The following is a 20430-nucleotide window of genomic DNA, read 5'->3' as shown; positions in this document are numbered from 1 at the left end:
AATATTCTGCAAAGACTTGCTGCTATTTACTGTAAAAAAAATTGTTTTTCTGCCCATGAGAAAGAAAACCCAGCATGAAGCTACTTTCTCTACAGGGTGGAGTTCAGCCTCGAGATAAGCACAAAGAAAGAGTTTATATTCCAGAAGGAGTTTTGCTCTGAAAGCTGAGTGAATGGTCTGGCCCTCTTTCCCCATAGCTTTTCAGCAGGTGGAGGGTTGTGCAACTCCCACGGCCCCTGTTCTGCTGTCCTTCCTGGAAGAGCTGTTGAGCAGCTCATATCAAAGCTATAAGGGCTGCCTCAGCACGGAGGACAATGCTAAAGAGAACTTTCTTTTAGTGTTTGAAAGCTCCTGCGCAAGGCGTATGCATAAAGTGGGAGATGAAAGAAAGCTCTGCAGAAAACAAAAAGACTTTATAAAGATAGGTGATATAAAGGCTGCAAAAGCTCTAACCCAAGGGAAGGACAAACACCCCAGGAAAGAAGCAAAAGCCACTGCAGCCACCGTCACAGCCACTCACTGTTTGAAACTGTGGCCGGGTAAGCGGCCTCAGACAAGCAGCTCCGGCCGCTCACGTGGGCAGGCAAGGAAACCACAAACCATTTGCAAAAAGCATTAAATGTAGACAATAGCACTCGCATCTCTCTACAGCCAAGTCGCCTCCATTTTCCGCAGAGCCTGTCCCTAAATGCTCCACGTTTCTCTGCTGGCTGAGGCACAGACACGTCCCCACTTGCTCCCACAGCCCGGGAAGGGCTGGAACTGCCAGAGAGCAGCAGCTGACCTGGTTGCACAAGAGAACTTTCCCCAAGCACCACGTTGGGGTCACTGGGAGCCCAGTAGGCTCAGCACTGGGCGGGAGCAAGCCAACAGAAGCATTTCATGTAGCGCACAGTTCCTCTGCGGACAGCACCCAGAGAAGTAATTGGTTAAAAAGTGGATCTGACACATTATTTTGCCATGTGGTTGAAAGACAAAAAGCAAAACCCCACCACAAAAGAAGACTGGAGAAGGGAGGAAAAATTATCAGAATACTCAGATTGTGACAAAATTCAATCACAATCCAAAATGTCCAACTGACACAGTGTCCCGCTCTCTTCAGGAAGTACTTGCACAACCCCGCGTTGCTAAGAGGGTGGTATTTTCTACTGTCATGTCTTGGCAAAGCCCTAGGCAGACCAGAATTTCTGGTCTCACTCTCCCATTTTCTTTTTGCAGGGCCTGAAGAGTCAAAGGATTTCACTGGAATTTTCACACTAAATGCAAGAAGTTGCAAAGCCGAGCAAAATGACAGTTCCACCTTCTGCCTTCACAGCTATGGCTTCTTCCCTTCCCCCAAGCATGGGGATGAGAGAGCACCAAAGAGCAGTAAAACGTCTTTATAAAGCACTGCCCTCCAAAACACTGTGAAAGTACTGGTTTTCCCTTACTGTGTGAAAACATGCCCAGCTTGCTCTCAAAGGTCCCAAACATGCACACTGCCCGATGAAAGCATCTCGTGTTCATAACCCAGAGTCACTAACTCCTCTCAAAGTGTCTGCTCGCATGGTTTCCTCAAATACATTAAGGAAAGCAAAATTCACAGCTGTCATCCTTGTGAGCTCCCTGAATCCTGGTCTGATGCTCCCGTGTGCTTCAGCATTTCTGCACCACTTATCCCCTGTCCATGGCAAGAGGGAAGGGTGTGGGATAAAACCCAGCAGGCTGCTGGAAGCACTGTGGGGCAAGAATGGAAGGAATAACAGAGATAAATGACACATCCATTAGCAGAAGCAGCATGCTGGAAAGAATGTGGGGTCAGTCTATAGCCAACAGCAAGTATACACATCTGATCTGAAAGAATGTATCAAGAGACTGCTACAAAGAAAGGGTCCAAAGGGTTTACAAATATTATTTTTGTTCAACTTTGTTACAGAAAACAAGTAATTCGCTTTCCACCTCTCCCTATGAACAATCTGACACTGCTGGAGATAAGACCAAGGATCTGATATTGCAGCAGCTCTGATTTCCCTGACTCAGCCAGAGGAGAGTAAATAAAACCCTGCTCACTATTGGGTCTCAGCGTAGGCTATGAACACACAACTCCTAGAGAGCTCATGCCTTCTGTGGGCAACGCATTCCAGCAACAAGGCGCCTGTGGTGCTGTAAACCAGCCAGCCCAGCCCTGCTGCAAAACTCCGTGACCCCGAAGCTCAGCAGCGCAACTGAATGGAGAAACATCTGAAACATCTCCCACCTCATGCAAAAGGCAGGCAAGCAGTTGAATGCAGACAGAACCAAAAGCTCTCCTGCCCGACGGCAGCCAGCAGAAACCGTCAGACTGAAGCACACACTCTCAACCAATCCTAGGAGCAATTTGTATTTACCTCTGAATAGCCCCAACTAACATTTTGTAGTTGTTGATACAAGATAACCAGCTTTGTTTTCCACATTTAGGTCCTTCAACAATCTCTATAGCAATTATCAGGCGGGACGAATGAATGGCAGAGCCGGTGGCATAACCTCCCGTCCCCTGCACGCAAACACGCTCCAGTGGTGAGGGACATGAACCCGACCTGCTGGGCCGTCCCCTCTGCATGTGTGTGAAAGGCTTTGCCCTCCGAGGGCTTGGGACCTCTCCTGACCACAGGACACACGTTTGGAGAGGTTCCCAGACTCCACAGCCAGTTCCTTTGTTCATGGATGTCTACCAGGAGCTTCTACCCCCAAAGCATGAGCTTTTGGGTCTTTTACATGACATAATTGCAATAAAAGGGTGGTGGAAGCTAACACTGCTCTGCTCTGTCCTTACCTCTTCTTCGGTCTTTAAAACAATCCTGTTGACTAAAGAGTTAAGTAGGTTCTGATTACTTATTTTCTTTGTTTTGGTTTGAGAAAGGAACAAGTCCCCAGAGCTTTCAGACTTCTACTACAGCAGACTCTTTGGTTACAATGTCCACTCTGCACTCTTTCTGCCAAATGAATAAATACTGCTTAATGCGAGGAGCAGAATTTAATAAACTTTTAAATAAGATTACTGGGAACGGTTTATGCCTATAAATACACAGCTTTTTTTCTCCAAGCGCCCCTCAGTTTCACTTCTGGGCTGGAGCCCAGACTGCAGTGAACTCTCTGTCCTGTTTCCCTTCTGAACACATTTCCTAAAAACAGATTCCCAGACTGAAATCTTCACTTCAGCCATCTCGTTCCTAATCTCAGCACAGCTGAAAAGAAACACCCGGATCCCATGTGTGGAAGAACAAGGGCTGCTCCCCACAGTTCTTGGGGAGTCGCTCCCTGGCAGTCACGCCTTCCAGTGAGTATTAAGCTCTGAATCTCTGATAATCCTTCAAAGCCTTTCCCAATGCCAGTTACTGCAGTCAGAATGGAGCTACTGCACAAAGAAAGTTCAGCCCTAGGGACAGGTTTGCGTCTCCCCGCATGCTAGACAGGACTCATCCTTGGCCCCGGACCCTTCCCAGACCTGGTGGTCAGACCCAGGGGATGCAACCACTTTAGAAGGGTTTTAGGGAAGCCAAGCGACAGCAACATACACTGAGAATGAAACCTCCAGCTGAACCTGCCCTCTTTGCATGCAGACACCCCACGGCTCTGCAGCAGCCCCTGCCCCGTCACACATGGCCTCCATCCACTAGAGCCCTCAGCCCTGTCCCTACAGCCCCCCCATCCCCTCTTGCCTATGGTCCCCTATGCCCTATATCCCCCCATGCCTTCCATCCCCTCTCACCCACAACCCACCATCCCCTACAGCAGCTCAACACCTAGAGTCCCCCATCCCCTCTCACCCACAGCCTCTCGTCCACACAGCCCTCTACCCCTATAGTACTCATTCCCTCTCCCCATCAGCCCTCTGTCCCCTATAGCTCACATACTCAGTCCCCACAACCTTCCATCATTCCCTATAGCCCATCCCCGCTGTCTCCTCTCCCTCTCCTCCAGCCCGCCCCTCTGTTGTCGCAGCCCCGTCCCCCCGAGTCCCCTCGTCCCCGGCCCTACCTGCCCGGGGGGTCTCCCCGCCGCCCGCCCGCCCGGTGCAGGAGGGGCAGCCCGCGGCGGGACAGCGCTGTCAGCCGTGCCGTGGCCATCCCTGCAGCGGCGGTGGCGGGAGCCGGGGGCCCGGGCCGGTCCGCCGCTCGGTGCGCGGGGGCGGTGCGGGGACGGTGCGGGGGCGGTTCGGCTCGGCCCGGCCCGCCCCGCTCCGGGTTCCTCCAATGTGACGGGGACGCGGAGAGAGCGCCCGCCCTGCCCGGGCGGCGAGGGCGAGTTGAGACACTTGGCTCACACCGCACAGCCCCGGCAGAACCCCAGCCGCTTCCCTGCACCTCCGTCCCCCTATCCGCTATTGCTTTTTTCAAACTGCCCCATCAGCTTCTTTCTGCCGAATCCCAACCACCACTGCACCCCAAACAAGCCCCACACCCTGGCTGCCATGGTCTTTGGTACAACGCAGCCAACACCACTTGCCTCCACTTTTCTCCATTGCTTAGTGCCTGAGCCTTTTGAGTCACTGATTGATTTCCAGCCCTATTCACTTAATGAGTTATCACAGTTAGTAGCTCACTAACAGCTTTAAGCGCTCCCTGGCTGCCCGTACCCTGCTACGGGTGGAAGGGGGCTTGTACTGCAGGAGCAGCGGTGTGCTCAGACTTGTATAATCACAAAGTAAAAAAAAGAAAGGGTTTGTGATCCAAAAACCTCTCACCTTAAATAAATAAAAATAAAGCTGACTTTCAGTCTGATCTTCCCACATTCCAATCAATAATCTACAGGATTAATCCTGGTTAGGTATTAAACCAAGTATTACGCAGAAGTTAATGTAACCTTGACATTTGGGTATATTTTTTTTGAAATTGTCAAAGCAAAGGCACCCCGAACCAGTGACACTTCATGCACCATTGAGTAAGATATCATTTATTTCAAACAAAGATTTTAAAATCTGCCTTCAAGTTAATCACAAACATGTAGGTAAGTTTGTAACCAGTCCACACCCTCATTTCCTTCTGCTAAGAGCCAAAGACTCTTGGCCTCAGCCCATAAGTGCAGATTTCCGTCTCTGCAGCACTGTGCAGACAAAGGCCTTTTCCAGCCATGCAGAGGGTCTTGCTCGGGTCACCCCAAGCCATCCAAGTTTTGTCCTCAGGAGCAGGACTGTACATGGTGGGGAAGGGGAGCTGGGGCTGTGTGCTGCGCGGCACCTCCCGAGAGCCCCTCGCTGCCGCAGGGTAACGCGGGGCTCAGGCAGTCTGTTGCCTCCCTTGGTGTCCGTGCTGGGAGATCTGGCAACGTGAGGGTTCCTCACCTGGAAGCTGGTTGTCTTCTGGTCCTTCCTCACCCTCCAAACCTTGTTGTGAAAAGCTGAGGGACAGGAGAGGTTCTTGCACGACTAGACATCTCTTTTCTCAAATGTAATCTCAGCTCAGCTTTGGAGGAACAACAACCTGCTCCAAGAAACTTCTACAGTCTCCTGCATGAGAGCACATGAACCTCAGGCTGATTTTGTTATACTTTCTACAAGGCAAATCCTTGTTTGCTGTTTTGGGGTGGCTTTGCTCAGAGACTCCAGCGGTCTCGGTTACCTCTGTGCTGAGCTAACGCAGATCTTGTGGTGTTGGGAGAGACCTACTGGCAGCTTAAAATCTCACCAAAGCACCCACGGGAGACATGTGCTGGAATAGTTAAAACACCTTTGTGAGGTCCTGTACATCACAATTTGCTTTCCAGGTTAGTACTGTCTGTAGTCCCATTACTGCATAATACTAATTTTGGTCTGCCTCAGGCTCCTTTTCTCTTTCCATCTCTTTCTCCTCAGCAGGTCTGTTGAGACAAGAGAATGTTCTGCTTGTGCAGTGCTGGAGTGTTGGCTCAAATCAGGGACATTAACTGCACGTCGTTAAGAGAAACATTTCGGTACACAGCCCAGCGAAGAGTGAATTCACCGCTCTCACTGCAGAGCCTGCGAGGAGACCGAAGCGGCAGTGACTGCCCTTGTAAAACGAGGTAAGGATTGCTCAGTTTCTGTGCTCATATTGGGATTATTAGTCATTAAACGGCTGTTTTATCGTGGGGTGCTGCGTGCCCCGTGAAACGAACGATGGGGCGATGATGGGGTGACAGATCTCCTTCCCCCAGCTGGACGGTTTCACGGTGAAGGCCACTGACCGAACTTCTGCCAGGCCGGCGGGGGAGGCAGGGCTGCGCTCGGGGGTGCCCCGGAGCGGTACCGGTGCCCCAGCGCCCCGGGCTGTGCTCCTCTCCGGGCCGGCAGGGGGAGCGCTCGGCCCCGTGCGGACGTGGACGCGGAAGTGGGTGGCGGAGCCGTGGCCGAGCCGCCCTCGCCCGCACCGGCTCCGCTTTGCTCGGCTACCGGAGGACCCGCGGGTACGCGCAGCCATGTCCCGGGGTGGCGGGAAGGGGCCGAGCCTGAAGGACAAGCTGGACGGTAACGAGCTGGACCTGAGCCTCTGCGACCTGAACGAGGTGCCGGTCCGGGAGCTGGTGAGTGTCCGGTCCGGCCCGCCCGGCGGGGACGGGACCGCAGCCCCGGGGAGCGGCTCTGCCAGCTCGGTCCCTGGGAAGGGGCCGCGCAGCGGGGTGCAGATGTGGGCGGGGGAGCCAGATGTGCGCGGGGCGGGGGGGCAGATGTGCTGGAGGTGTGGGTGAGCCCGCCCGCACATATTTAAAACAGCAGCGAGGGGGTTGAGTGTGCTGTCGGCCGAGCAGCTCCCGCCGCTCACAGCTATTCCGCGATAAGTAACTGCCCTGAGCCCCAGAAATCGATCCAGGTCTGACGTGGTGACCTCGGAGGCAGCCGGGTGGGGGGACGGACAGACTGACGTGGGAGAAACCGCAGAGGGTGAAGCAAAACTGGCAGGTGTCAGAGGGTACGGGTGTACCTCGGTGGTGATTTAGTGCTTTGTTTCTCTTTCAGGCTGCTCTTCCGAAAGCTACTATATTGGATTTGTCCTGTAACAACCTCATTTCCTTGCCGGTAAGGTGATAGAGGGAGATGAACTGCTGGGAAATGTTTAGGAAAGATAATGAGAGGTTCAGGAGAGGTTCACCAGGAGGTTTGGCACTGGCACCTTCCCCGTTCTGGAGTGGTTGGATGACTCCGCTGGCACTGACGGGTACTGGTGGGTGGTTTTGGCTGAGGCACGAGAGAAAAGGGTTGCGGTGCGTGAAGGATGCAGCATCCTCCTGCCAGAGGATCCCCATGTGAATACAGACCAGTTTGATCAGCAGTGGAGACCGGGGGTTGTGTCTGTGTTACTGCCATACACCACCTTGTCAGTCTGTCTGTCTTATCTAGACCACTGTTTTCCACCTCCATCTTCCGAGGCAGAGGGGGGGTGATTTTCCTCCATCACAGGTCTGTAGCAAGTTAAGGATTTCTGGCTTATGTAAGGCGCAGGCTATCTCTACATACTCCTCACTGAGGTTCCTCCATACAGGTGCTGACAAGCTTTTTCTGCTCTTTGGTTTTGGTTTTTAGTCAGACTTCTGCAGTTTGATGCATCTGGTGAAACTGGATTTGAGTAAAAATCGGCTTCAACAGCTGCCCTTAGACTTCGGCCGCCTGGTCAATCTGCAGCACCTGGACCTTCTGAACAACCGTTTAGTGACCCTGCCAGTCAGCTTTGCACAGCTCAAGGTAAAACTGATTGCTGGGCAGTTACATAAAGCTTTGGGATGCAGCCCAGGGTCTTGTGATCCATCTCAAGTTGATTTCTCTGGTAAAGCATCCATCCTGCTGACTACCCATTCCAGAATTCAGCTGGCTCTGCACCGCAGCCCAGTGGAAATTATCTCACAGCTACTAAAAATGCCTCTGCTCAAGCTCTCTGCTTGTCTTTCTTACCTGTTTCATTCATGTGAAAACTAAGTAATTCTTTGCTTCTGCTTTGGATCTCTTAAAAAAAAATCACAGTGTTGCTGTGCTCTTACAGCCTCCCCTTTATCTTTCCTTTCTGCAGAATCTGAAGTGGCTGGATCTGAAGGACAATCCCCTGGATCCTGTCCTAGCTAAAGTAGCAGGAGACTGTCTGGATGAGAAGCAGTGTAAACAGGCTGCTGTCAAGGTAAGGAATCTGCTTTTATTATTTTTTTCTTTTCTTTTCTTACTTCACTTTATTGGTGGTGGTTCTTCGTCTTTGTGCTTTGCAAGCTCGGCAGCTGCTGCAGCAGTTTGAACTTTCTTCCGCCAGTGAGGTGCAGATTCACTGCTCTGACCTCACCATTTCTGTGCCTGTAGAGAGCAAACACGGGGCTGAGTAGGATCCTCTTCCGTAGTGGAGCTGGTTGCCAAGGAAGAGGAGGCATAACCAGACAAAACAATCCATGTCTAGGCTTATAGTGTAAAAATGTCTGGAGAAGCTCTGAGAAATGATAGGCTCACATAAAACAAAGTGTTCTGTGATTTTCTGGATCAGCTAACTAGTTTGGCACGCTTGTTTTTTAACGGAAAGATCTGTTTCTTAGCTGCAAAGATCCATATGGGAAGGTGCGGGCTCTCTTCAGAGCCATACCTGTCAGGGTGAGCTGGGGCTGGGGACAGCCAACTGTCCCCTGCTCCGCTCTGGCTGTTCTGATTTGAGCTGAGCCTGGAACCAGCCTCCTGCAGAGACCTCAGGTTGTGTTCTCGGACCTTGCAGGTTCTGCAGCACATGAAAGCCATCCAGTCTGAGCAGGACCGACAACGGCAACGGAAGCTGCAGGCAGAGCGAGGTAAGCACAAAAACCCCTCATGCGCTGTCTGCTGAGGAGTGATCCTGACCTCTCTTACTCACCCAAACGTATTGATTGCCATCTAACAGATCGCAATCTAAAAGTACTTGTAACTATCAAAATCCTGAGGACTCCAGGAGTAGCAAGGTAGAAGGGCCAGAAAGAGAAAGATGACCGGGGCGGGTAGCTGTGTGATTTCTTGCCTGAATAAGTTAGATCTTTAGATGGAATGTGCTATAGGTTACCTATAAATATATGAAGAAAGAGCACAGGATTGTTTTAAGGGAAACCTAATTCTGAAGGAGCAAAATGCAACATATGTAATATAGAAAAAAAAAAAAGTATAGTTATTTGTTAATAACAGGGAACAGATCAGCAGGTAATAAGGAAGGCGGCAATGACAACCCTTTACATAAAAGGAAATAAACTTCCTATTAATTCCCAGAAATGGAGAAGAAGCGTGAAGCAGAACAGCGAGCAAAGGAGGCTCAAGAGAGGGAACTGAGGAAGCGAGAGAAGGCGGAAGAAAAGGAACGCAGGAGACGGGAGTATGATGCTCAGAAAGCTGCAAAACAGGAGATGGAAAAGAAAACTAAAAAAGAAAATGTGCAGACCCGAAGTAAGTAGTATCCATTGTGGGTGGGATTGCATCAGATTTCATCATCACATTTTGATGCTGCCAGGTTTACTTCTATGCAGTCCAGGTATTGAGAGAGGGTTGGAGCTGGGGGGGAAACCTGTAGGACTTCTAAGAAGCTCAGCTGCCTTACCCTTTGCCCTGTCATCTGTGTTCTCGATGAGCTGCTGACCTACAAGATTCAGAAGGTTCTTCAGCTGCTTCTACAGAGAACTACCCTCCACTCATTTATTTTTAAATGTACTGAACTATACGTGCAAAAATCTTGTGCAGCACAGTGGTGCTTTACACCCTATTCCCTGCTGCCCAGGAGACGAAATCTGAAGCTTTTCATCCTAAATGAGTAGATCCTGTGCACCTATTTATTAACCAGAGTTAAGCGATGAAAATTCATGGCAAAAGACAACTGCGGCACAGGCTGCTCTTACCTGAACAGCTTGTTTCGGAATGTAGATTTAAAGATATTTGATTAATTCCTCATGTTCTCTGTCTTGTAAATGTGTTCCAGAGCCTGCCTCCAGCTCTCGTCCCCCTCCGCCACCCCGGCACAAGCACTCCTGGTCGCGGTCGGTGCTGCGGGTCCTGCTCTTTGCACTGTTCTGCGTCCTCTGCACGTTGGCCGCTTGCAAGCTGACGGAGCTGCGACGCCAACCCTTCTGCATCAGCGTGAACACTCTCTACGAGGACGTGTTAGCTGCTCTGCAAAACCACAAAACCCTGCAAAATCTGCTACAGCAGAACTCACAGCAGTGATTGTCCCGGACGGGCATTTGCTTCGTCAGCATCTCCCTCCACCATCTACGCAGCCAGAATTCCTATGGAATTGCGTTCTGATGAAACTGCTTTTAATCTGTCAGCAGTGAGTTGCTGGTCCACTCCCCCCAGAGCAGTTATTGTTCAGATCATCTTTGCTGTGCATGTTTCACAGTCGGCCTGTAACTCCCATTATTTGCCCACGGTAACCTAAACTAGTTAACCCCTCTTGCCTCCAAGGGACGTTTAAATTGGGAGATACAGCAAACTGCCGATCTATAGGAGTGAAAAACAACCTATGCATTATCTGGGTAGCTATAGCTCTACCCTGGAGGTAGGAGGTTTTTAATACATATCCATTCCTTGCTTTCATTTCTATATGTGCTAAAATCGGTGGTATGGCTGTATGGGAATAATACACTAAGGCCTATTCCAGGACCAACAACAGGTGTGTAGGATGGCTGCGCAGCTGCGGGTTGGGGCAAAGAAGCTGATGTACTATTGAAAGGAGCTTAAAATTTTCAATACAACAGTTTTCGCAGCAGTTTGTCTGAACTGGTTATGTTGTTAATCCAGTTTTAGTTTGAATTAGGTCTTCTAAGAAACAGCTAAAAATTATTTCTGAGTATATACAGTAATGATTTCCGAATACATTTATTTTAACGAGCTACTGCCAACAAAGCGGGGCATTGACTGCCTGTTGCAGGCTGCAGTGGTGGCAGTGGGTGGCACTGCAGGCTGAGGCGGGAAGGGAAGGGCTTCACCTTGGGGTGTCAGGAAGCCTGGGAGGTTTGGTGGTTTGCAACTAGACGAGAAAACTCACCTCTGCAAAAGCCTATGAGTTATTTATAATTTTATTGCAGAGAAAACCAAACAGAAGTTTGTTGTAGCCTTAAGGGCTTTGACAGCACTAAAATGAAGTGCAAACACACACAGTAAGTGCAGGTTTCAGAGAATATCCGTGCTACAGGCTCCGCTGAGACTTGACTACATTAGTCACCAGAACAGCTCCCTCCCTTCTAATACCTGGAATTATTGCTGATGAGAGCAGTGCCATGAGGAAATAATCTATAGCATTTCATAGCAAGGTCAGCATTGGAGCAGCAAGCCTTCACTTTTTTGTAACCTAACGATAAGACTGTGATTCCCCAAGTACCACGCAAAAAAAAAAGCAACAGCATGAATATCAGGGAAAAGGCAGGAAAGGTGGCCTGTCTCTGGCTTAGCAGTACATGTTTTCTAAGCTTCCTTGAAACAGCTTTAGGCTTCACTTTTGGTATCTAACTCATCACGTTTCTTAAAAGGTCCTTGCTTACTATCCAGACATGTTCGGAAACACAAGCGCCACTCAAAGTGACATTTCCTCCCTGCAGCCATCCCTGCTGGCACCTGGCAGGACTCTGCTGCTTTGCTGTCAAGGTGAGTGCTGCTGAAGTTTGCAAACGCCAGGCTAACAGGTTTGATCGGTTGAGGTGAGAAGCGCTGCTGGCCAGGCTAGGGCTCCTGCGGAATCCCTGAGGGTAGGGTGGTGAGGAGGCCGTTCTTCACTTGAGGCAGCACGGTTCCAAATGGGAACACCCACACACTGGGCAGTTTAATTCACTCTCAGCACTCATCTCAGTAAGTGCTGCTGTCACACGAGATCTCAACCGTCCTCATGTGCACACAAGTGCTAATTAATGGCTTCATGGACAGGCAAGTATGTTCTCCCATCTAATTAAAAGAAAGCATTTTCTGCCAACTGTTTAGACCTTGTAATTCCAGCGCATATAATCAGATTTTAAGACCCTCTATAGATTAAGCCGTCTGGAGACTGAATCAGGGCAGCCTAAATTTATAGCTGAAAATTAGTCTTACTCACTCCCATCTGCCGCAGTGGAAAACAGACTATTTTGTGAGGTAAAGTTCTTCCACCTCACCAGAGCAGGTGCTGGGGGGGCAGCACCATGTTGCTTTAACATTCAGATTTTTCACACAGAGAGAGAACTCCTTGCAATTTAGGAGAGCAGTAGCAAGTATGCTTTTCAACAGATGACATACCTGTCTATACTCAAGATGGCACATTAAAAAACAAAGGTCTTTATTATTATTCAAAAATATTTATTTCTAGGAAGACAAATAAAAGGAACTATCAGTACTGTAAGCTGTGTCCAAGTCATGCTCTAATGGAAGATGTTCACCATCTTCTGTAAACTCCAGCCACTGAGCAATTTTATCCAACTTTCTTCTGCTGAAGTCTAAATATATTTAAGTCTTTAAGCTAGGATCAATGATTGTTTGTTATCTAAGCACTTCATCTCAGGAGGAAGCTGAGTGCTTAAACCAAGGAAACAGGAATATCCTCATTCCTCAGGGCTACCCCATGAAATCCAAATAGAGATCAGGGTCATCAGAAGTCATCTGCAGATAGATTCGTCGGGAGAGCTCTGGTCCAATCCGCCGGGAGGTGGCTGTCACACCCTCTCCACGATGTACGGGGATATTAGCCAGCATGTTTTCTCGCTCATGCTCCGAGGAGCATCTGCTATAGGCCTAAGAACAACACAAAGGAACAACGGTATCAGCCATTTGCATCCAATGCTCAGAAAACCCCAAATAATCAAAGCTATGCATCCGTGACTTCTCTACCCTCACACAATACGTGCTAATTTTTCACTGGGTCTCTCCCCAGACCTCATCTGTGAGCTCAGAGGCTGATGCACAACTAGTGCTGCTCCCTCAGCAGTCTGCTCTGCAAAGCCAAAGCAATGGGTGCAAAGGAATCGGTTCCTTCACTACTTTACTGAATAGCTCATACAGAATCATTGCATCCAATTAACTACCAATTAAATGCTTTCTGTCGCTCCTTATACCAGTTGCCTGTCCACACACAGTGCTCAGTATCCCCGAGGTGTCCTCACCTGGACCAGTAGCTGAGGAGAAGGGTAGGCAGACACAACAGCATCAGCCATCTCAAGGCTGACACGATTAAACTGCTGTATCTGCCTTTTCCAAACTTCGAAGAGACCCTTTCCGGAACGATCCACTCTCACCCCTCCGCACCACCGCTTATCCAAGTAGAAAGAGAAGTCTGTCTTCTCCCGCTCTCGCCTAGGGAAAAGAAAGAATGGGAAAGCAAATGAGACAACGAGGTTATGACAAAAACCCTATTCCTGACTCTGGCTATGTGCCAACAGATGCATTTCTCACTCCATGCTCTTAGAGACACCACTGGCATCAAAGTAAATGCTAAAAATTTGACCCTATTTTCTTTACACGTAGTAACAATTTCCTTGTTTAAGACTCATTCCTACTGAAAAAGGAAAATAAACAACCCTGTACTTGGCAGCAATTCTGACACAAGGCAAAACACGTACAAAGTGGTAAACAAGAATTCACCTTCCAACTGTCAATCACAATAAACCACTTTTACATGTAAGTTTTAACGGCATCTTATCTCTTCTGATGGCTGAGACATAAAACGCAGCAGCTGCTGTGACAGGAACACTCGGATTGTGTGAGACTGCACAAGATGGCTTTCTCAGCTATCACCGTGCAACACGCTGTGCTCCTTCCTGATCAATGAAGGCAGCTAAACGGCTCATCCTCAATAATGTCTCTCTTGGTTACCTACTGGAGAAGAAAAGCTGGTTCTGTAGGAGCCCAACCCTACTTATGTTCCTTCCCACTCCTAAAATCAGACTGAGAACAAGAGCTTTGCCTGACATCAATATTTCAATGCAAAATAAGGGCCTGTGCTCACCCCTCCCCTGGCAGGACACCAGTTTCTGAGAACTAACACTGCACTGAAGGAGCTGCATTAGCAGCTGCTCTGTGTTTCCAGTTCCTTTAAAAATCTTTATCCTGGGTCACAACAACGCACAACTGCGTACCTGCTGTTCCCTCTCAGTAATCATGGAAGTGCAGCCTCTCCAAAAACAATGTGACCAAACCTTACTCACCTGAACGGTGCTTCAGCTACAGCTTTTGTCAACATAGTGGCAAATTCTCCAAGCTCCTCGCAGCTCTCAAAAGTGTTGACTTGGATTTTGGACAGCTGCAGATCCACCAAGGCCTGTAATCATTAGAAAGAACAAATGGAACAATTGATCTTCTCCCATCAAACCCTACTCTTGTCTGGAACAAAAAAGGGACGGCAACATCGTGCTATAGGACAAGAACATCCACTCTCTAAAGTTTAAGGCACTGAAGTACTTAGGGGTAGCCTGGCTCCTGCCAGTTAATAACAGTTTAGCATGATTTCAGCTGCTGCAGCTCCTCAGTGCCAGGTTTTCGTTACACACTGCACACCCAGGCCAGAGTAGCACTGACGTGCTTCACCAGCAGGACACAAAGGGCGAGAGATGCTATCAGGGATCAATATTTCACTGTCCAAGATCAGTGAACAAGACATGTCAGTCCGTGGGAGAGCAGGTATGTTCCCAGCAGTGGGGAACTGACCCCACACAGCTCTGTCCACAGACACATGGGCTGACGAAGGCTGAATTCCCCTATCCAAGTATGTGACAACTTGGTCAAGTGTTCAAACAATGGTGGACAAGAGATCACAGCTGCAGGCCTGTTCTGAAGGTACTCACTTCTTCTACGTCCAATCTGGTTATCTCCAGGCCAGAATTCTTAACTTGCTTTTTTCTCCGTTTTCCCTGTTCCTCTTCTTGGTTTCCACCTGCTGCTGCTTGTCGCGACCTCTTTTTTGACTGAACGCTGAGAGACACAAGAAGAGTAAAATAAAAAGAAGTTCGTTCCCTTCCATGGGTATTTCCCATTGGTTACTGTGTGACAGGCTGGGGGAACTTTCACTTCTGTTTCTACATAACAAATGGTGAAGCAGAACACCTCTTATGCTCCAGTCTTTCCTAGAAGGAATTAATGTAACCCTCTATGATATTTTGCAAGGCCAGAGACAACACAGAAACATTTGGAGGGAAAAATGTTTAACCTGAAATAATTTTCTACTCCAACTACTTGCAGTGCCAGAATTTTCCCGGGCATTTTCTCCATCACACGAGCTACATAGCTCTGCAGGGTGTCCTTCTGTCCTTCTGTACAGCGCTGAGCACCCTGCAAAGACCAACAGAAACAAGGAGTTAAACCATTCTGAGGTACAAATGCAAGCACACCAACCTATGGCTCTGATTCTGCAGCTGAAAAAGTCTGTCCACAAAGCTCTTCAGGGGCAAGCAGACAATACTTCATCAGATATAAAGTTATGGCAGGAATAAATAAAAAAAATATAAATCCTGCTTGATCTGGCAATGTTACCTCTTCAAAAATCTGTGAAAAATTATAACCAGGAAGAAAAGCTTGTCAGAACTTCGCATTATACAGCCCTAGTGATTTTGATCCATTAGTGGCTTCTAAAAACAGATTTCTGGTTTACTGGAACCATGGCTCCATCCCACATCAAAACCTTCCTGCCATGAAGAGGAATGACAAACACCACCTGTACAGCAAGGCATGTACAAGAGCACAGAAGTCATAAGCACTCTTACTTGTTTGTAGTTGTGAACCATGGACAAAAACTCCTCCAGGCGAAGCAGAACCAGGACATTTGGCTCTTCTGTCCATTCATCTCTGTCTTCCATCTATCCAGGTATAAAAACAAACAGCCAGACCAACAGCATGTTTATAATTCATTCAAGCTGGTGCTCCCACTCAGACCTCTGAGGCAGGGAGAAGATTAGAGTGTTTACTTAGATTGTTAAGTACAATTACTAGTGAGTGCAAATAACAGAGGAAAGAGAGGACACAAACATGGAGATTTGGCTCGCACACCTGAGATGACAGAGTCTTTCTCCTCCAGGAAACGCTGCAGGGAACAGCCTGACTCTCAACAACACAGGAATAATTTGCAGCCTGCAAAGCACTAAGGATCTGCCCACCACCTTCCACCTGTAAAAGAGCTGAAATCAGCACATGGGTCAGGCCTCCACAGCAAGAGTTGAGAGTGTACATAAAGCAGATGCAGGCTACGAGAACGAGTACCTGGATCTAGCACGACTGTTATGTATTTCTGGCACTCCTCCGGTCGCTGAGCTTTCAGCATCTTGGCAAGGGCCCTCTTCTTCTCTTTTTCCTGCTCCTGCTGCCTCCGCCGTGCTTCTCGCTCCTTCCTCCTCTGCCATGCAGCCTGGCAGATTGCCTCCCTCTCCTTCTGACTATATTTTGGGTTCTTGGGAGAGGGGGATATTTCTGGGCTTGCTTCGCTTACGAGGGGCCTGCTCGGCTGGTCTGCAGCGTCAGGTGGGCACAAGGAAAGCCTCTCAGAGCCATGCATGCCATTCTGGTCGCCACAAGACGCTTCTCCAGGCGACATCAGGGCTTGGCTGCCAGGCACTAAGTCACAGTTGGTAGAAAATCCAGCTCTGCCTGCCGCATCCCCGGCGTCCAGCTGGGGGGGATTAAAAGCCGCCCCCTCCCTCCTCTTGATCCTCTCAGACAGAGGGACCTCCACCACCTCATCCTCCTCTTCGCTGCTCTCCACCACAACCACCCCCGGCTGGGGACGGGGAGACGAAGGCCGCTGGCGGCTGAACCCGCCGGGTGGCGGCTGCAGAATGGAGGCTAAAGTGGGCAGCTGCTCCTCCTCATCGCTCCCCTCAGACCCCGACTCCCCACCCGCCATTCCCGGAGGTGAAGCCGTGAAATTACACGATAGGCGCCCGCCCTGAGGGGAAGCCCGCGCTCGCTGCGGATTGGCTCAAAGGCGCGCACGGGTGCGTGCGCGCGCGCTCGGACCAATCGCAGTCGCCCGCGCCCCCCCCACCCCGCCCTCCGCTCCGCCCCCTCCCTCCCGCCGGAAGAGGAAGTGGCGCTGAGGAAAATGGCGGCGCTGCGGCGGTTATGTGAGTGTCCCCAGGGTCGAGGCCTTCGCCTTTACTTGTGGGTAATGGGCGAGTTTCAAGTCCTGTCGCGGAAAGGGGTCCTCAGGAGGTTTATGGTGAGGCAGGGTCAGGTCTGAGGTGGGGCCGAGGAGCTGAGGGCTGTGTCCCTTCTGGCCTCAAAAACCGCAGGGGTGGGGGGGGTTTCATCGTTGGAAAAAACCGTATCTATGCGAGACCAAACAGCGAGCTTGTGCAGTGCAATAGTCAGGAGGCTTTAAAAATCCATTTAAAAAAATCTACAAGTGTTACAGGCGGAAATATTCTCGTGGCTTCTTTGGTGAGACATCAGAATTGTTTTTCCACTGATATCCAATGTGACAAGTTACAAACTGTCTCAGTCTTCTCTAAAGAACTGTGCCTTTCCCCACGTCTAATGCTCTGAGGTTCTTTTTTTTTTTTGCTTAGCAAATCTTCTTTCATGCAACACAAAATGTAACGCTGGAATCAGCCTCTGGTTGGGTTTTTTTTTTTGTTTGGTTTTTGTTTTGTGGGGGGTTTTTTGTTTGTTTGGTTGGAGGGGTTTTTTGTTTGTTGTTTTTTGTTTGGTTTGTTTTTTTAATAAAAGCTACTTGGACTGTAACTTTCTATTATTTGCATATATGAAATTAACTCATGTTCACCTTCGCCTACTTCTCTGTATTTTGTTGTCTCAGAACCTTTCCTTTACTTAATGGGTAAGCTCCTCAAATTAATGGTTCTTTGTGGAGCAATTACCCCTTTTTCAACCATATTTCTAGCTCACTGAGTATCTGTGATAATTTAACTGAGATTGAATTAATCCAGTGGTTTTACTCAGGATAAGGAAAGAAGAACGTTACAGTAACCACTCTAGTGTGCTAATCTGCTGCCTGAGAGGTTGAACAGAGAGATTCAGAAAAATTTGCTTTGCTGCTAACTGCATGAAATGACACACTGAAGAGATTTTTTTAAAAGAACTAATTATTTCTCTATCATTTTTAACAAGAGAAGCTCATAAGAGCTTGGCTTTCTTGATAAGAAAACCAGCATGTTTTCTATCAGTGTCTATTTAAGGGAAAAACGTTTGTGGTATGAATAATATTTTGTGTTCCAGAGACAACCAGTGTCTGTAACAACTGACTTTGTTTTTTTCCTTGACTTGTCCTGGTTGTAATGCCAGGATTTGCACAAAATGCTTCAATCAGTATGTTCGGGATAGCAACTCTCTGTATGCTTATACATTGCCTGAATTGGAGTCTTCTCATTTTTAAGAATATTTCAAAATATTACTGTGTAAATAAATGCTGTTCAATCAAAAGGGAAACTGAAACAGAGATCACAACTTGTCTGTTCTTAAAGCAATATCAGGCCCATCCACAGCATCTCTACCTCATTTTCCAAGGCCTTGCAGGAACAGGAATTTGAGCACGTCCTTTAACGTCATTGCCAAGGGTTTTATTCCTCACTGGGCAGCAGGAGCACTTGAGATGTGGCCTCTTTTCAGGGGACAAATTATGATTTATCTTGGAAGCCGGGTTTTATGCCCCAGAACTTTCTTTTGTCTTTAATGATAAGGCCTGTATTAACAGATAGCCTTCAAATCTGAACAAAAATAAAAGCCTGAGTATTGGGTTTTTTTCAGCTGACATTTTCTTCGTTGTTTTTGCTCCTACCCCAGTTCTAACCCCTCCTCAGACGAGCCTGGTTGCTGTCAGATGTGCTTCTAAGAAAAGTGGAGGCAGCTCAAAAAATTTAGGTGGCCGCAGCCCTGGGAAGCGGTATGGGTACAAAAAAGTTGAAGGTGGGTTTGAGTATCTTCTGAGTCTTGTTGGTGTTTTGTTGGGTTTTCACAGTTTCTCCCCTGGTCTGGGTGTCAGTAGTTGAGTGTTTCAGTAGGAGGTGGCCAGAGAAAAGAAAGAAAAAGGGAGATTGAGCAATATCTCATGATCAAGGGTCACTGGTTGGGGGGGGCAGGGTGAGTCAGCCTCCTCCAGATGGGCCTGCAAGCCACCAGCCAAAACTGCCCACAAAACATGTACTTTGGTTCTGCCTCAGCCTCTCTGGAGCACCGGGGGGAGGATACACTGCAGGACCCCGCATCACGTCCGTGCACTTTCCCCCACGCTGTGCTGAAAAGCCGGGCATTTTCCATGTTTACAAAGGGGAGAATTATGAGGCTTAGCAGAAGGCAAAGTACAGACTCTTGCAGCTGAGTGCTTCATAATTATTAGCTTTGCCAATGAAAATGTATCAATGTGAAAGGTAATAAAACAACCAGAAAATGCGTTGTACGCTAAAAGTAATCTTTTCAAAGACTGGAATTGCTTTTTGCCATTGTATCTCAATTGCCCTTTATTTCCTGCTAACAGCATTTTTGTTGAGATGCTTTTAGCATTTGAAGTAACTTTTCCTTAGAAAATTCCCACAGAAACCTGGGGTTTGTAAGTCCTGGAACCATTTGCATTCTGCCAGGGCTCTGGGGAGCTGTTTCTCTGCATTCTGACTCTGTCCCTCTGTTACAGGTGCATTTGTGCACGCTGGCAACATCTTGGCTACGCAGCGGTTGATACGCTGGCATCCAGGGGCTCATGTAAGTTGTTTTTCCATTTCTTCCTTGGTTCTCAAAAAAACAGCAGGTCCCAGCAGAGTCCTGTACTCAGCGCTTTCTGTCTCTCAAGCTAGTTTTTAACATTCTTCATTCTATTCTGTATAATCCTGAAACTGGGATCTTTACCTGGTATTTCTTAGCCACGGAGTCTGCTCAGAGTCACACCATAACAAGGAAAGGACTGGAAGTTACAGATATCCCCAAACACATCTGTGACCTAACTGGGTTCTTGTGCTTCTGGGTAGAATCGGTCTCTCCTCCCTTGTCCTGAGCTCCCTAGTGTATCGATCGCTAAAAACAAACAGTGTGGGTTCCTTTTATTTTAAAATACAAAGCAACAGATGCTGTTGACGCCAGCCTATCAAATGAGGCAGACCAACAATCAGATCTGCTTCAGTGGTGAACTTCCAGCCTTCCCTTTCTAACCCTTCTCATCCTCTTCCAGGTGGGGATGGGCCGTAACAAGACGCTCTATGCCCTGGAAGACGGGATCGTCAGATACACCAAAGAGGTTTATATACCCCCACCCCGCAGCAGTGAGAGCCGGGAGGTGATCTGCCGCCTACCCAAAGGAGCCATTCTTTATAAGACCTTTATCAACGTTATCCCTAACGCAGAAGTAGGAAGTTTTAAACTGGTCACCATGCTCTGAGCCTCCTGCATTGGCATGGGGACAGATGGGATGGAGTGGCTGGGACATACTGCTCCAGCAGGACTGGCAGCGAGGACAGGAACATTCTCGCTCTGAAGATACCAGTTTAGGACTTTGTTTTCTTGCTCCTAAAGCACACTTGGGCAGTGTCCAGGCACTGGGATCACCGGCTGGCACTTGTGCTTAATAAATACTCTTGAAGGTCTTGACTGTT

The 20430-nt window shown here is 48.6% G+C and overlaps 4 protein-coding genes across 4 annotated transcripts in view; 2 read left to right on the top strand and 2 right to left on the bottom strand.

Moving 5' to 3' along the window:
• Positions 1–4085, bottom strand: part of ACSF2 (acyl-CoA synthetase family member 2) — a gene marked incomplete at both ends in the record, with an annotated part of 32172 nt that extends 28087 nt beyond the window's left edge. The window contains one exon of the mRNA XM_080356371.1: positions 3997–4085. Coding sequence (XP_080212497.1) covers positions 3997–4085 — 89 coding nt within the window. The remainder of the gene's footprint in view (positions 1–3996) is intronic.
• Positions 4086–6369: 2284 nt separating this feature from the next.
• Positions 6370–10620, top strand: LRRC59 (leucine rich repeat containing 59). Its single transcript, XM_080356723.1, has 7 exons — positions 6370–6495; positions 6929–6988; positions 7493–7651; positions 7974–8078; positions 8652–8724; positions 9170–9343; positions 9870–10620. Exons 1-7 carry the CDS (start codon positions 6391–6393, stop codon positions 10112–10114), a joined length of 921 nt encoding a protein of 306 aa, XP_080212849.1. The 5' UTR covers positions 6370–6390; the 3' UTR covers positions 10115–10620.
• Positions 10621–12200: 1580 nt separating this feature from the next.
• EME1 (essential meiotic structure-specific endonuclease 1) lies at positions 12201–16739 on the bottom strand (the record flags this gene model as incomplete). Its single annotated transcript, XM_080356669.1, has 8 exons — positions 12201–12646; positions 13015–13204; positions 14056–14168; positions 14692–14818; positions 15054–15175; positions 15607–15699; positions 15890–16017; positions 16100–16739. 8 exons carry the CDS (start codon positions 16737–16739, stop codon positions 12470–12472), a joined length of 1590 nt encoding a protein of 529 aa, XP_080212795.1. The 3' UTR covers positions 12201–12469.
• Positions 16740–16882: 143 nt separating this feature from the next.
• Positions 16883–20430, top strand: MRPL27 (mitochondrial ribosomal protein L27). Its single transcript, XM_080356616.1, has 4 exons — positions 16883–16959; positions 18635–18757; positions 19479–19546; positions 20010–20430. The coding sequence occupies exons 1-4, from the start codon at positions 16938–16940 to the stop codon at positions 20214–20216; spliced, it is 420 nt and encodes a 139-aa protein (XP_080212742.1). The 5' UTR covers positions 16883–16937; the 3' UTR covers positions 20217–20430.

The sequence above is a fragment of the Nesoenas mayeri genome (genome assembly GCF_963082525.1).
Source record: "Nesoenas mayeri genome assembly, chromosome: 19".
NCBI lineage: Eukaryota > Metazoa > Chordata > Aves > Columbiformes > Columbidae > Nesoenas > Nesoenas mayeri.
Note: the sequence above shows the minus strand (reverse complement) of the source record. Positions and strands in the feature narration are given on the sequence as shown.